The sequence below is a fragment of the Amphiura filiformis genome, chromosome 8 (genome assembly GCF_039555335.1).
Source record: "Amphiura filiformis chromosome 8, Afil_fr2py, whole genome shotgun sequence".
Taxonomy (NCBI): domain Eukaryota; kingdom Metazoa; phylum Echinodermata; class Ophiuroidea; order Amphilepidida; family Amphiuridae; genus Amphiura; species Amphiura filiformis.
In genome coordinates, this window is record NC_092635.1 from 58847235 (window position 1) to 58862126 (window position 14892).

Here is a 14892-nt window from a genome sequence, read left to right on the forward strand (position 1 = left end):
ATTTTACCCTAAAAAAGACACCTTAGAAATTAAACATAGCTATTTTCACTCTGGGGTGAATTTTTACACACTTTGGCAGTGAAACCTGCTTCAAATCTGAGACCATGTCTTAATCGGGTCAACCCCTTTCATTTCTGAATTTATATGTGGTATTATCATGATTATTATTAGTAACTACCACTTCATTGCAGAACCAGAACCAATGTCTACATCAATTGTGAAGAAACTTTAAATTTTGTTCCAGTGCTCATGTTTGTATGTCTGTTTGTTTGCTTATCCATCTATTTTGATGAAAACCACTTGCTGCCTATTATAACTAAGTTACATTTTTACCAGAAAAGAGAGGAAGAAACAGTATATAGGTGGAATGTGATTTTCACATTCTCACTCTTTTCTGCACCACACATCTACTTAGAGGTTAATAACTCGCATCGGTTATTTGGAGGGCATTGTGAAAAATCTAAACATTTTACCTTTGGAACCGAGGAATATCCCGAGGCGCAGCCCGAGGATATTCCGAGGTCCAAAGGAAAATGTTTAGATTTTTCACAATGCCCATATATAACCGATGCAAAGTTATTAACCTCATTCATAACCGCCGCTTTGATCTTTTAACTTTACAAAATTACACAATATTTTCCTCAAAAGTTTGTAAAATAAACAATTTTACATCTTCCCTTTCCCAAAATCGATCAGGCTAAAACAAAACGACCAATAACAAAAGTGCGTTATCAGAATCTGTGCAAATATGGTAGCGCGCAATCCAAATATGGCAGCCAGCGCGAAAGCGCAGTTCGTTGGACGCTGTCAATAACGGAGCACGCAGAAGTCAATTGTGTGCGACATTGGAACAATTACGCATTTTGCGGTCAATTGTGAGATATTAATGACCTCGATTTGCGTTCGCGTTTTCACAAATAATAGAATATGATTGGATCGCACGCATCGCGTTTATTAATGAGGTTATGAATATCTGGCTAGGCCATCAAAAAATTATCCACATTTTATTTTGAGAAATAAACATTATACACAAACATGGTGCCAGAAAGACCTAAATCTCAATAACTGAAGCTTTTAAAGTAAAATTATGTAAATACTTTCAAGCTCTAATTCCTGGAGGCTCTAAAAATTCCGCAATCAATTTGACCAAGTTTTGATCTCAACACAGGCTAGTCTAACCCACAGATCTAATACTTGCCTTCAAATAAAATATTAGTGGTAGTAAGAACATTTGAGAATAAAGTCCCACTATTCTACTTACGAAATGATTCCTTTTTTTAATAATAAAAAAGAGAATAGGGTCTTTCATGTATGACTACCACTGACCGATAACTCTTTATTTCACTGGCTTAGAAATAACAGTTAAAGGGCAAATAATGGATGCAGGCATGGCGAAGACATTGTGAATTTATGGGCAGATAATAATAGTTAGGGGCAATGGTGTGCTTAAGACATTCAAAATCTACAGCCAAATTAATTTCCTCGGTTGATGGGAGTTGATTTTGAGTCGGTTTGTTGCGAAGAAATGGAAACAGCTTTTGGCTAAGCTGCTGGACTATCAATGATCCAATTAGTTTTACAGAAATGTATGAACTGATCAGAATGATACAGAACTAACACAGATAATTGGTTCAATAATTATATTTGTCTGGGGTGGGAGTGTGGGGTGTGCATGTGTTTTGCATTTTTTCTGAGGACTACAACATAATAACACACTGACACACTAACAACCTAATGCTTAACAAGGACCTAAACAAATGTCCTCCCAACGTGCATCTTGTCAAACGACAAAAATTTAGGTCGTATACCTAATACCGCCTCTATAGTTCACATCCTCGAAGCATTAATCATTTTAACACTTGTTCGGTATTACCAACTTTTTGAGGTCTTAACATGACAAAGGACTTTTTTGGACTTGTAAAATTTTTGTCATTGTTCAGGTCTGCAGAAATATCAGTAGTTCACAGGTGTGTGGGGAGTGTGTGGCTGGGGAGGTATCTGTTGTTATGTTTGGTATAGCTGCTCCAGCTTGAATATCTAAAGTAATACATGAGATTTCTTACTGATTTCTTCCAGATACAGGGTTGCCCAAAAGTAGTGGTTCTTAATAAAGTTCCTGACCATTTCATTTGTGCATCCATCATCATCTTTATGGTCTACCTGTAAATTCTTCATATTGACAACCTGTAAATTCTTCATATTGTTCAAGCAAAATACAATATAAGTCTATAAATAATTATACATTCATGGTTGATGTGCCCTAATTGCATCTTTATAGTGACATAAATTTCAGACTGATCACAGCAACTGCTGAGTTGATCATCGATAGTATGGTAACCTGAATAAACATCATCCAGATGGCAATATTTAACATAAATAAATAAGATAGGCAAAATATACTAATATTACTTAACTATCCGCTCTTGTTATACAAAGAAGTATGCTCAATGCCGTCCTTTAAATTAAACCAAGTTTTAAGTCTGTAAGGCAGGAATACACCCATTCTTGTAACACCTAAGTCATATGCTAATTTTAGAGATGATAACACTGAACAAGGAATTCCACATATTTCTCAGATCTGACGCAAGAATACCTTCATGCCCCAGATGCAAGTAAGGACCGGTATCATTATAGTTTGACTCTTTTGTATTTTGCAATTGCAACAAATGTTGGGAAGAACAAATTGGGCTATTCCATTTAAAAGCCACACTACCCCTGTGGAAGATTTTGGAAATCTTTCACAGGGGGAGTATGAATTTCAAATGGAATGAACACATTAGCAGCTCCAGTTGAAACACACCCTCCCTCTGTGGAAGATTCAGGTTGAATCTTTCTCAGAGGGTGTATGAAATTCAAATGGAGCTGCTTATGTGTTCATTCCATTTGAAATTCATACTCCCCTAATGGAAGATATTTCAATGCAATAGCCCAATGGTAATCCTATGAACAAGAAACAATGCAGAAGGAAACTAAAACATTGCATCACAGGTCACAACGCAACATTTAGCCTATATATTTAAAAACATACTCTAGACTGGTCCTAATGTGATGCAAGTCCCTGCAAGTTTAAAAGAATATTGCAAATACAATGTCTTCACATGTTCTCAGAAATTTGAATCACAACCCCACCGAGGATGTTGCGCCACGTTGAGAGTATACTTTGCTGGAATCTAGTGAGAGGGGGATTTATTTTAAGCACTGACTAGTTGTCTTGGGAGCTTGGAAGATAGCCAAGGAAAATGGAGCGCTGGATATTTTATCATAGGGAGATGAATATAGCTCAGATGTGTTTTGCTCAGATGTGTTTTCCATTAGTCTATTATGCATGATTACTTTGAATCAAAATATCTCTCATTTCTGCAATTACACAACTATAGACTATTCTAGAGTATTGAGGCACATACCACACTGCTATTTCTAATGTATGCTCATGTTAAAAAGACTTGAGAATAGTTAAGTGTTTAGAGGTCTCTAGACTGCCCAAGAATAGGTGCATGGGGGAATAAGATGTAATTTTGACCTGGGTGCAACTTTAAAGAAATGTCCCTACTAAAGTTCCGGAACCAGCAGTTTAAAGAGTTATTTCTGCTTCATTTATTTCAATGGTTTCACATTTTTTTTGGTTTTAGATGAGTCTTTAGCTTAACTTTCTGAAATCGCATGAAAGTTTAGGCCAAAAAAACGTATATATCAAAGCTGCTATGTGCACATTCGTATTACAGTGCCCATTTGTCTTGGAGAAATTGGCCAATATATTTATTTTTTCCAAAAATGTCGGTAATATGTTTTGAAACCATTTATTGGAAAAATTGTGTAAAACACTTTAAATTACTAAAATATTTTGACTCAGTTTGAATCAGGGTAAAAAGAGCCCCCCAAAAAAAAAAAAAACACACACCAAAAACTGCATACCGCACTGGATTTTAAAACATACTTTTGTTGGCTTTATACCATCTTTTTTGTTATGGTAAAACATGTTAATTCTGAGCAGCAAATTGGAAATTGAATAAAACATCACTTAAAATCACCCACTCCATTCTCACATCCACAACTGCATCATCAACATACAAAGTGTCTCAGAAACCCAACTACACAACACCCATCAATGTCTGGTCAATAGAGGGCTCCTATCAATAAAACTTGCTGCCATGCCATCAGCTGCTGCCTGTCATCCCATCCCAGGCTGGCAGGCAGGCAGGCAGATAATTGATATTGCAAACAGCATTGCCAGATTGAATGTAACTTGCCCTACATTTAAGAATGTTGTCCTTTCTATTTAAAATAAACCTCCATACATATACAACAAATGCACCTGGGCACATGTTACATTCAAATGTGGGTCATCAGCAGATTCGCTACTGAACATAGACAGCCGATGTCTGTCATGGCCTATTTAAATTTTCCATGATATCAAATTACTGTTCTATATTATGGTTTCATCAATAGAACATAAATGTTGAAGTTTACATTGCTATTGTTCAGGAGAAATCCCTTGGATATACTGCGGAACATGAGTGACCAGTTTGATCATTTATCTTTGAAACTACCGTAAGTTTTTGGGATTGACATTTAGAAAGTTTACATTTTCTATGTTTCTTTAGCTTTGTTCAATGTTACAGCAATAGCATTCATTTCTTTGATCTTTAACTTTAATTTAACCATCTTTGATTATGCAGAAGTTATTAATTTTAATACAAATGAATATTGGCATCTTGATACTTTGAAAACTGGTTGATGGGGATCAGGTCTAGGGTCCAGATTCCTCAGGGGGGGGGGGGCACATCGAACAATTTTGGTGGGTATGCTCCCCCTGAATTTTGAGGTGGTGGGTCTTTGGGAGCTGATGGCGTACCGATAAAAGGGGGTCTTTTGGAGCTGCGAACAAGTAAAATGGGGACTTTTGGAGCTCCGAACAGTCCAAATCAAGGGTCTTTCTTGGTTAATGTTGAAAATCGCCTGAAAAAACCTTTCAGAGCTGAAATTATCAAAATCAAGGGTCTTTCAGAGCTCTATTTTGGTCAAATATAGGGGGTCTTTCGGAGCTGTGAAATCCAAAAAGGGGGGTCTTTCCGGGGAGCATACCCGTATGGTTATTTGTGTTGAGTGCCCCCCACCCGGGCCAGATTCAAGCCCTTCTGACCCCTCTGGTTTCGCCACTGATGAATGAGTACCCAAAACACAACCTCAGCTTATCTTGCACATCATCATTTATTCTTAGTCAGTGGCTATGGTTTAGCTTGTTAGTGCTGAATTCATTGGTTTCTGAATGCTGTCTATCACATGGTAGACAGCAGCAATCGCGTTGTCAAAGGAGACGCTCGTCGAAGCGCTAGTATATGCGAACGAGATTGCAGTACACACAACTAAAATGGCAAACAAGTTTCTTTCATTTTAGAAAAAGAAGAGTTTTAGGATGGTGTTATTCATAAGCTCAAAACTATTATCTAACACATGCAGCAGATATTTTCTTATTACGTTCTTTATATTTCACAAGTTATATTTGCCTATATCTAAAATCTCAAGAAAAATCAGTTTTTGCATATCTGAGCTCTTCATTTATACCCACCATTACCCATGGGAACTAACGGAGATACAGCTTTGTTGCGCTGAGCACCCTAGACATGTACAACAATTGAATAATCTAACAAACTAGTTACTTCCTGCATTGATCATAAATCCATCCACAAAGATCAAATGCCTACATCTTTATAGGACTGCGAGTTCTAGGCCAATACGTGTATATCTGCTGCAGGGATAGCGAGTTCTAGGCCAGGCCTAACTTTGCGTGACTCACATCACACTACGACAGCAGACAAACCTAATTGACTTGATCACCCATAGGCAACAATGGAAACATAAAACGTTCAATTGTATTAACTTACAATTTTGTACATTTTGACCTCAAACTAGCAAGAGCTATCACAAGAACCACTGAACCAATACTAGGCTTGTTTGTACTCATTTGAATGCATTTTTCATATAGATTTCAAATTTGAATCTAGAAATATAAATTTCTTTAATAATGAAAAATTATTGAATATTTTTATAATTTTTTATGGCACTCAGCATTCGCATGGGGAGTGTTATTAAGGGTGTGTTAACATGGTCTTATTACACTTGGATGTGTTTAAAGGCAAAATATTATCAGACTTGATTTGTTGCTGCAGAAGTAATACAGACATCCCGATGAAAGCATTGACAGCTATGACATATCCTGGTGTGAACTCAGAATATTCATGTTGCACTCTTTCTGTTACTAAATTAGGTGATTGAAAATTTTTGTTCTTTTGACTAGAGGAAATTGCACTGCTTTGGCCACATTTGTGCCACACATTTGACTTTTGATAGAAGTAGTGTATGAAAAATGCCCATTTCAACTTTGATAAGTAAACGTAAAGTTTAAACCTGTGTCCACAGGCCAATGTGCCAATTTTTCTTCAAAGTGTTGGATCATGGGCATTGGACCAGACTTCGCCACAGTATACTAAGTATTTGCTGGCGGTTTGTCACATCTCCTGCATCTGTTTACCTTCATTTACTCCATTTATACACCTGTGTGGAGGGAGGCATTAGACAGAGTAACAGGGCGTGACCTAAGTGTGCAATATGATGTGCTGGGGTTCGAACCCACAACCTCACAATCACAAGTCAAAAAGTCTGTACCACTCAGCCACCATGTCCACTTTGATAACACAGTTAATAATAAACAACTTCGTACAGTAAATTTAATATGCAAATTAGGTCACCAATTGGGTTGGATAAAGTTATAAATCATAATCAGCCTAAGACTTTAAACTTTCAAGTCATCTAAATTGAACTGTCTAAGTTATACTATTATAGACTGACTTATATTGGAAGCCCAGATAAATCTTCCTGCAGCCCTCATTTCCTCAATTGTTAAAACTTTTCTGACTTCCAAATTAACCTCAAATGTCAAATCCATGCACGATTTTTAACGAATAACCTTTAAATCCCCTTTTTCAAAACCGCAACAGACAACGCCAATTCTCTGGTTAAGACATGATGCATTCATCGAATTCTGATTTAAATATATAGGCCTATATCTCAGTTTCATTCCAAAGTCATTTCAAATCATTATAAAATCTCAAATAATACAATTGAAACCATCTGGTATCTTTCTTGTTTTTCATTTTATAAAACTGTGATACAAATTTACCGTAATTTTGAGGGCAAATCAGGCAACTAAGGCAAGCCTGTCACCTATGGCCAACGAGCCCAGTCAATACGGATATCTATCATATTTCCCCTCGTTGCAACATAATCTACAACATCCCTGGAAGCCCATTATGGCGTGTGCTTGTTTGCTCCATCAAGTCTTATTCATATTGATCTCCATGTAGGAACAGAAAGAACCATATTGTGTTGATTATGATATTGCTTTTGTTGTTTTTGTATATACATTATATATGTTTGCTTTTTAGAAATTATTGGAATTATGTGATATCTGTTATGTATTTTATTGTAAAAATTCGCTTTTTATCACGTTGCCTGTACAGTGCTCAGTGGCTTGCTTGCTTGCAATGGGTGCTTATAAATCCCTCCTTTATTATTATTATTATTATTATTATTATTATTATTATTATTATTATTATTATCATTAGAGAAAACAATTTTAGGTCCTCCGATTAAGAAGTCAGTCACTGGAATCAATTATGTCATTTGTCTGTTTTGGAGGATTTTGTTTGTCTGTTACTTATATTATGTTTGCCTTAATATGAAGATCAAAAGCAGTATCTGGCAACAAAGATTCTTTATACAAATGCATGAATATCCATAAACATACACATACACGTCTGAGCAAACACACAAAAACTGAGGAAGAATATTCCATGTTGGCCCAAATTGGACTTTAAAGCATATAAACATAAGTCTAAAGTTATCCATATAGGATGGTCCCCAGTTGGATGGTGATTTCTCTAATGTGGCCCGGTTGTATAGTAAAAAACCAAATATGCTTGTCCCTGGTTGTATGGTGAATGAAGTTGCAAATGCACATCCCCACACTCAGATTATGTAATAGTGACACAAAGCATACATGCACAAATCGCATTCATGTACTCCCACCCCCCGCATATCCACACACAATCCACACACATTTCACATTATGTACTTACTGAGAGCTAGACTTGTAGAGACAGGGGGATCCACTCTGTTATCTGCTACACACTCATAAATGCCTTCATGTAATAATTTTTTTGCACTCTTAACCCGTAACCTAATACCACTCCTGCAATGGAAGAAAATAACAAGAATATTAATATTGTGTAATGCAAAGTAAACATTGCATCAGAGACTCTACGCATGCAGGACTTCCACCGGTCAATGATGTCATTGTAATGGCATAGGTATCTTGCATGAATACCAATATGCTGCCTTTGTGCACACAACACTGACATCACCGACTGGAAGAAGGAAATTACATATACATTACATAGCATAAGGGCCACATTTTGCTGGCAATTTGCTGTTGCGACAAACAGTGTAATATTTGCACAAATGCTGTGGCAAAAATGTGCCCAGTAAAAAAACCGGACATATTTTAAATTAGTAATTTATCTAGATTAATTACGATACAATTATAAATATGCATTGTGTACAATGCAAGGTGCAGACAATTATATTTGAAATATATTAATATTATCTGGTGTCAATTAGTATGAAAGTGAACATTTATTTAGTAGGCTATATTACAGATTGGTACACATAACTTGATATATCCCTAGATAAGGGAGCACCCTTCGTAGAGGGTGCCCCAAAAAACAAAAACCCAGGGTGATTTCCAGTTACAACATTCCACAAAACTTGCACCCATATGCCTTGACTGCTTCCCTGAATGGTCTACATCTAGTCCAAACCTACAATTCAAACTTCACTTTCATAAATTTAGCTTTACTTTTGACTTTGTTATTAATTCAATTTATTTATTTCTCAAATGAAGATGTAATTATAAATGATGTCTCCCACTCCTCTGATGTCACCTTAAAAATGGAATGCTAGTGAGCCCTCTATCATTCCAATAAGCTTAGTTATCATGAACTTATCAAATTGACTAGTACCCATATCATCAGTTATGATGTTTTTTTGAAAAGCCCAGTTCTTCCAAAGGCAGTACTGGATCCTCAAGAAACCATCACAATAAGATCATTTCATTTACCTTCTAAAACATAAATCTACCAATTAAGTGGGCCCCTTTTGATATTGCAGTAAAGTCCTCACTTGGAATTAATGTGTACCGGTCATTTTGATACACCCAGTACATTTCTTCTGTATAGTGTTTAGGGTTAGGGTTTAGTTAAAATTTTGGGTTTAGGGTTAGGATTAGAGTAATAGTTTGGTAGGTATTCTATATAGTCCAATTATAGTCCTCTTACCAAATTATTAACCAACATAGCAACAGTCTAACCCTGAAAATCATTTGCATAGGCCTAATTATATGACAATCGTCTGAGCTTTGCTCATCAGCTCTCATCCGTCTTTGCACATCGGTCATGTATAAAAACTGTCTAACTTAGTGACGTTTTAATAAGTTTGTGTATAATTCCACATATTATGTTAAAAACCCTTAAAACATCAAAACTCAGGTGTAAAAAATTTAAAAATAAAAGTTGCTACATTATAATGTAAAATTTTACATAATATTTGAGCAGTGTACCAGTGATGTTCAAATTTCTGAATCCTGTCTTTTAAAGTTCATAGGTCAAGAAGAGAAAGATACAATTTCTGACGGGAAATGAACAATTTGTCATCCACAACCCCATAGGGATGAAAATTGAACCTCATAAGACATTTAAGTTTCAAAATCAAACTTTCTTTTTTATGGTTTTCCTAAGGTTGCAAAATGTAGGTGATAAAAGCAGAATTGAGTAGCATGCTTTGTGGTACAGATATCAGACTTTGTAAGCAAAGGAATTTCTAAGCTTATTAAGTTTTGTTTTCAACTAATTTCTTAGTTCAAGGGTTCACATGTAATGACGGTATTAAATTTTCACACTTGGCACACTATGTATCAATTTTTCTCAAATTGGAGTAACATATTTCATGAAAGCAGTTTCACAGTAATTGATCCCTCTGGCTTGGCACAAGCTTAAAACTGATACCTACCCTCTTACCATCTAGAGTTGCAAGAATTCAGCTGTTTTATAGTCGACTAGGACCCTGTTCACATTAGATTGAAAATTTCTTCATCCAACGAAGATAAGTTAATCTTGATTAACTAATTAAGCATGCGTACACATGCTGAACGAAGACCGAATGAAGACATTGCACTGTACACATTTCATAAAAATTAACGAAGCTCGAACGAAGCTATTAACGCCCGGCTATTATTAAAACCGACGAAGGTCACTTGTGACATGATCACTTTCTTTCGTTGAACGAAGCGAGCATACACATTACAAAATTTGCTTTGTCGAACGAAGTATTCCTTTTAAAAACAACCGTTTTAGCTTCGTTGAACGAAGCAATTTTAATCTTTGTCGAAGGAAAAAAAGTGGGTACACATTAGGAAAAAACGATTTTTAATCTTCGGTTGAGGTTTGTCGAAAGAAGAAAATTTCCTAATGTGAACAGGGTCTAGATTAGTCGCCACCAAATAGTCATGTGAAAACTGAAGGTCAAAATCTAAATGATAGTTTTAGGACAGGCTTCCTCAAATAGCTATTTGCGAGTCCTGGTTTAGGAGATGACCATCCCCATTTAATAATTGACAGTAATGACAATCAACATTGGTCACCCTAATTATTTTTGATCATTATAATTTGTTCTTTTGCAAAAAATTGGTGAATAATATATTCAAATGCATACTTGAACCATATTTTGTACTTTGTTCTCAAAATTACAAAAAAAATGACTTGGGCAATTAGTGTAGTAGGCTGACGATATGTAACCTGCAATATAATAGTGACTTTGCAACTCTAGTAGATCCAACTTTCCTCACTCCACAGTTAATACTGGAGACGTGGTATAATTGGTAATGACGCCTGTCTCACCATCTCTTAAAACCTTTTCTACCATTTTCTACGAACTCAATAAAAGTTTCAATTCAACTTGATACAGTGTTGATTGAATACAACTAGATGTTAAATAAATATTTGTCAAACAGTTGCTACATATTTCATGTCTATGTTAGACTTGATGATTACACAGTTACTAAATTATGAAATACAATATTTTTACATTAGTCCTATGATACTTCCATATTAATACAGGGTGTATCAAAAGAAAGTATACGGTTTGAAAAATGCCACTAGATTAAAAAGTACTCTGTGGACTCAGTGGCTATTTCAGCTATCAACTAAATTATTTTGACCAAATACCTCATACTTTTTAATCTAGAGGCATTTTTCAAAATGTATACTCTTATTTTGATACACCCTGTATACATGCTAGCATTTTTTTAAATATTATTTCTTTAACATTTGCCTCATGTTTTAAGCCCACAAGTTAGCTTGCATTATGTTTTATACCTTACTTAATTGTTAGACACTTCTAAGCATCCTTTCTATCATCTTGTACATGCACCTGTTTCCAACCTACATGTCAGAATAAACAGGCCCGTAACCAGGGGGGCTGGGGTAGACACCGTCCCCTAAATCCCAAAATGTATGCCCAAAATGTCCCATTTGCGAGCATAGCAAGCGAAAAAATTGGGGTTTTTAATGCCTTTTGGGTAAAAAAAAAGGTCCAAATTTTGGGACAAAAAGTCCACTTTTTAAACAATCCTCCCCCAGTCCAAAAAGGTCCAAATTTTGAAAAAAGGTCCACTTTTTCCAAAATCAGCCCCCCTAATAAATCCTGGTTATGGGCCTGAGAATAAATAACATACATATAACAGGATTTGCAAAAGCTTCAAGTAGGACCTAGATTTCTACAGTCTGTGGACCACCCCATCCACAATTCACTTGAAACTCCACTTTGTCAGCGGAAGGTATGGAAGGAACAAAGTAAAACAACATAATCCACCAAAAATTAGTCAACCCCCTTGGCTCCCCCTTATTAATTATGTTGAATGTAGTCCCAACCAATGTTACTTCAGGTCAAAATTGACACTCCTTAGCTCAGAAAGTCTGATTAAAACAGACACGGGATACTTCTTCCTATCGTGTATGGATCACTCTGATCGATCATTGACCTGGCTGATCTGATGTTTCTAATTTCAGATTTCCCCTTGCTTTTGCTTTGGTTTAAAAGTCCAGTTAACCCTAACCCCCAAAAATCTTACAAAATCTTACGATGAAAAAATCTGCGCATGCATGAATCCCAGGGTCTGCGATGACGCAATCACAACCGAAGTGTTATATGCGGATGGAATTGCTGGCCGGGCAGCAATAACCCGTGTAGCTACCGGTCCGTGATCGTGTGCTTGGCATGCGAGGGTCAAAGGTTCAATCCCGGGGTGCCAAGTCAAAATTCTTCTTCTCCTTGACTTTTTCGGATCTTCTTTGACTTCCGATCCCAAAAAGCAGGGTCCAGTGTTAGGGTTAACTAAGATGTATTTTTCCAGATTTAAGCCTACCCTAACCCTAACCCCAAAAAATCTTACAAAATCTTACGATGAAAAAATCTGCGCATGCATGAATCCCAGGGTCTGCGATGACGCAATCACCCGAAGTGTTATATGCAGACGGAATTGCTGGCCGGGCAGCAATAACCCGTGTAGCTACCGGTCCGTGATCGTGTGCTTGGCATGCGAGGGGTCAAAGGTTCGAATCCCGGGGGTGCCAAGTCAAAATTCTTCTTCTCCTTGACTTTTTCGGATCTTCTTTGACTTCCGATCCCAAAAAGCAGGGTCCAGTGTTAGGGTTAAAAGACCTTTATTCCGCCATTATTCCTCCGTATATAAAACAGATAGCTACAGAAGTAGAACTACACAGACTAGGAACCAATACTAGGATCGCTGTTCCTAGTATAGTAGTGGTTCTTAGTTTATAGAAATTCCATCTCTTCTATGTTGTGAGAATGAATAATGAAGGAATAAACAAAAGTGTCTTTAAAAGGGACAGAAAGCAGGTACAGGAATATATATACACTGTTAGAAGCTCCTTAGTTGTTGGGGGTTTTCGCATATATCTATAATTAAAGTTAAATTTGTGATCAAAGTCCATGCAATCTTTGACCTGGTTATATTTTCCTTTAATTAACGGGTGTGCTTGATGTGGTAATTTATTTTGAGTTCAGTTATTTGTATTTTTCTCAAACAATGTGAAAAGAAATACAGTCTGTTCATAAAAAGTGTCCAAAGAATGCATACTGAAGGTCTGCTTGCAATTAAATTGGTTTTACAGTTTTTGAGATATTCGTCAGACTTCGGCTCAATGCCCACTGCCAAATATTTCAACAACTGCAAAACTGAATGAACTATGAACCCATGTATAAGGAAGACATTCAGCTCTCTAAACACTTTGTTTTAGACATGCATCACTTTTCACATGTACTTATGAGAAAATTGCAAAAACTCAAAAGATCCGGACATGAACCACACCCTGGAAGCCCAAGATATTTTACCTATACATGGTCACACTACCCTCATCCTGTATATTGTCCCTGGAAATAGCACAAATGAAAATAAAATCTTAAATGAATGATAGTTCTGTATTCTACAATGCAAATGAACCGTGCTTTGTGCATGCTTCCAAGAAGCAAAGTAAGTCATCCAAGGATCGTAACACTAATGGTGGCAAGAAAAACGAAAATCAATTGATTAGAAGTTGAAGAGGCCAAGACAGCACCGGCCTGATGTAATCCTGCAAAAGTTCAATGCATTCAATGATAAGAGGTGCTTGTTATGGACCATAATAGCATCATCACCCATTGGCATAGTTCAATAGCCCCCATACACCGATCATAGCACAAACTTTGACCTCAAGTTGTGGTATGTGAGAGTCTGTGCCCCACATGCACAGACTACTAACAACAGACTATCCATCAACAGGTACTAGGTAAAGTCCCTGTGCTTTGTATACTGCAAATTCTTGCATATTCATGAGGGCCGATCATTCATGTACGATTGTGCATGTCTTACATTTATGCCAGCATTGCGTGTGATAGAGCATTGTGTGTCAATGTGAAAACTGCAAAAATATGCAATATGCGTAGCATTTTCGTCTGTTGCACTACGTGGAATGATCGGCCCTCATTATCGGGTGGTGCTGCGACTTTGACTGTTTGTGGTTAGTCTGTAGTAGCCTGTGTTGTGCCCACTTCATTGAAAGGTCATTTTATAAGTGTACAAGGATATAGGGGTTAAAGGACTATGTCTTGATAGATGTGAATGCCCAATGATCCATGGCAACCATCAAAGCTTCAGTTGAAAAGGAAAGGCAAAATAGACAATCAGTTACCAGATGTCAGTTTCATAAAAGCATTGAGTCTCATTTTTTATCCTGACATTTTGTCAGAGGAAGTGACATGCAGTATGAGAAGTAAATCAGTATGCAGATGAAAACCTGGTTCAATAACATTTGACAATGATCCAGATAACAAGCATAGATCAAGAAGACAAGAGAATCTTCACTAGAAGAAGAAGCAAAAAGGAAGAGTTGAAGTGTTCAATTATGATCTTCAGAACATCACAATGAGTATGAAAGACATCAGCCAAAGGTAGCAAACAAATTATGCAGGATAAGGCTACAAGGCAATGGGTAACAATCTTTAACTTTTGATTAATTTTGATATAGTTATTTATACCTTTTCCTGCATAAACAAGACTCTAAATAAAACCCTCCCCACCCCTCTTGGCAAAGTATCCCATTCTCAGTCTATTCTCTTGTAAGCAAGACACATCCACTACCTGGGTTTATCCATGGAAGGTTTATATGACACAGGCCGTGGCCAAAGATCCTCTTCCCCTTCCCATCCAACTTCTTAGAGTAA

General features: G+C 36.7%; 1 protein-coding gene across 7 annotated transcripts in view; it reads right to left on the reverse strand.

The window, feature by feature from the left end:
* Positions 1 to 14892, reverse strand: part of LOC140159295 (uncharacterized) — a 279856-nt gene that overhangs the window by 88249 nt on the left and 176715 nt on the right. For 6 of the 7 annotated variants that reach the window (XM_072182718.1, XM_072182716.1, XM_072182717.1 and 3 more), the window contains exons 3-4: positions 13525 to 13563; positions 8136 to 8248 (exon numbers count right to left, since the gene is read on the reverse strand). In XM_072182718.1, coding sequence (XP_072038819.1) covers positions 8136 to 8248; positions 13525 to 13563 — 152 coding nt within the window. The remainder of the gene's footprint in view (positions 1 to 8135; positions 8249 to 13524; positions 13564 to 14892) is intronic. The other variant, XM_072182712.1, reaches the window with a different exon arrangement.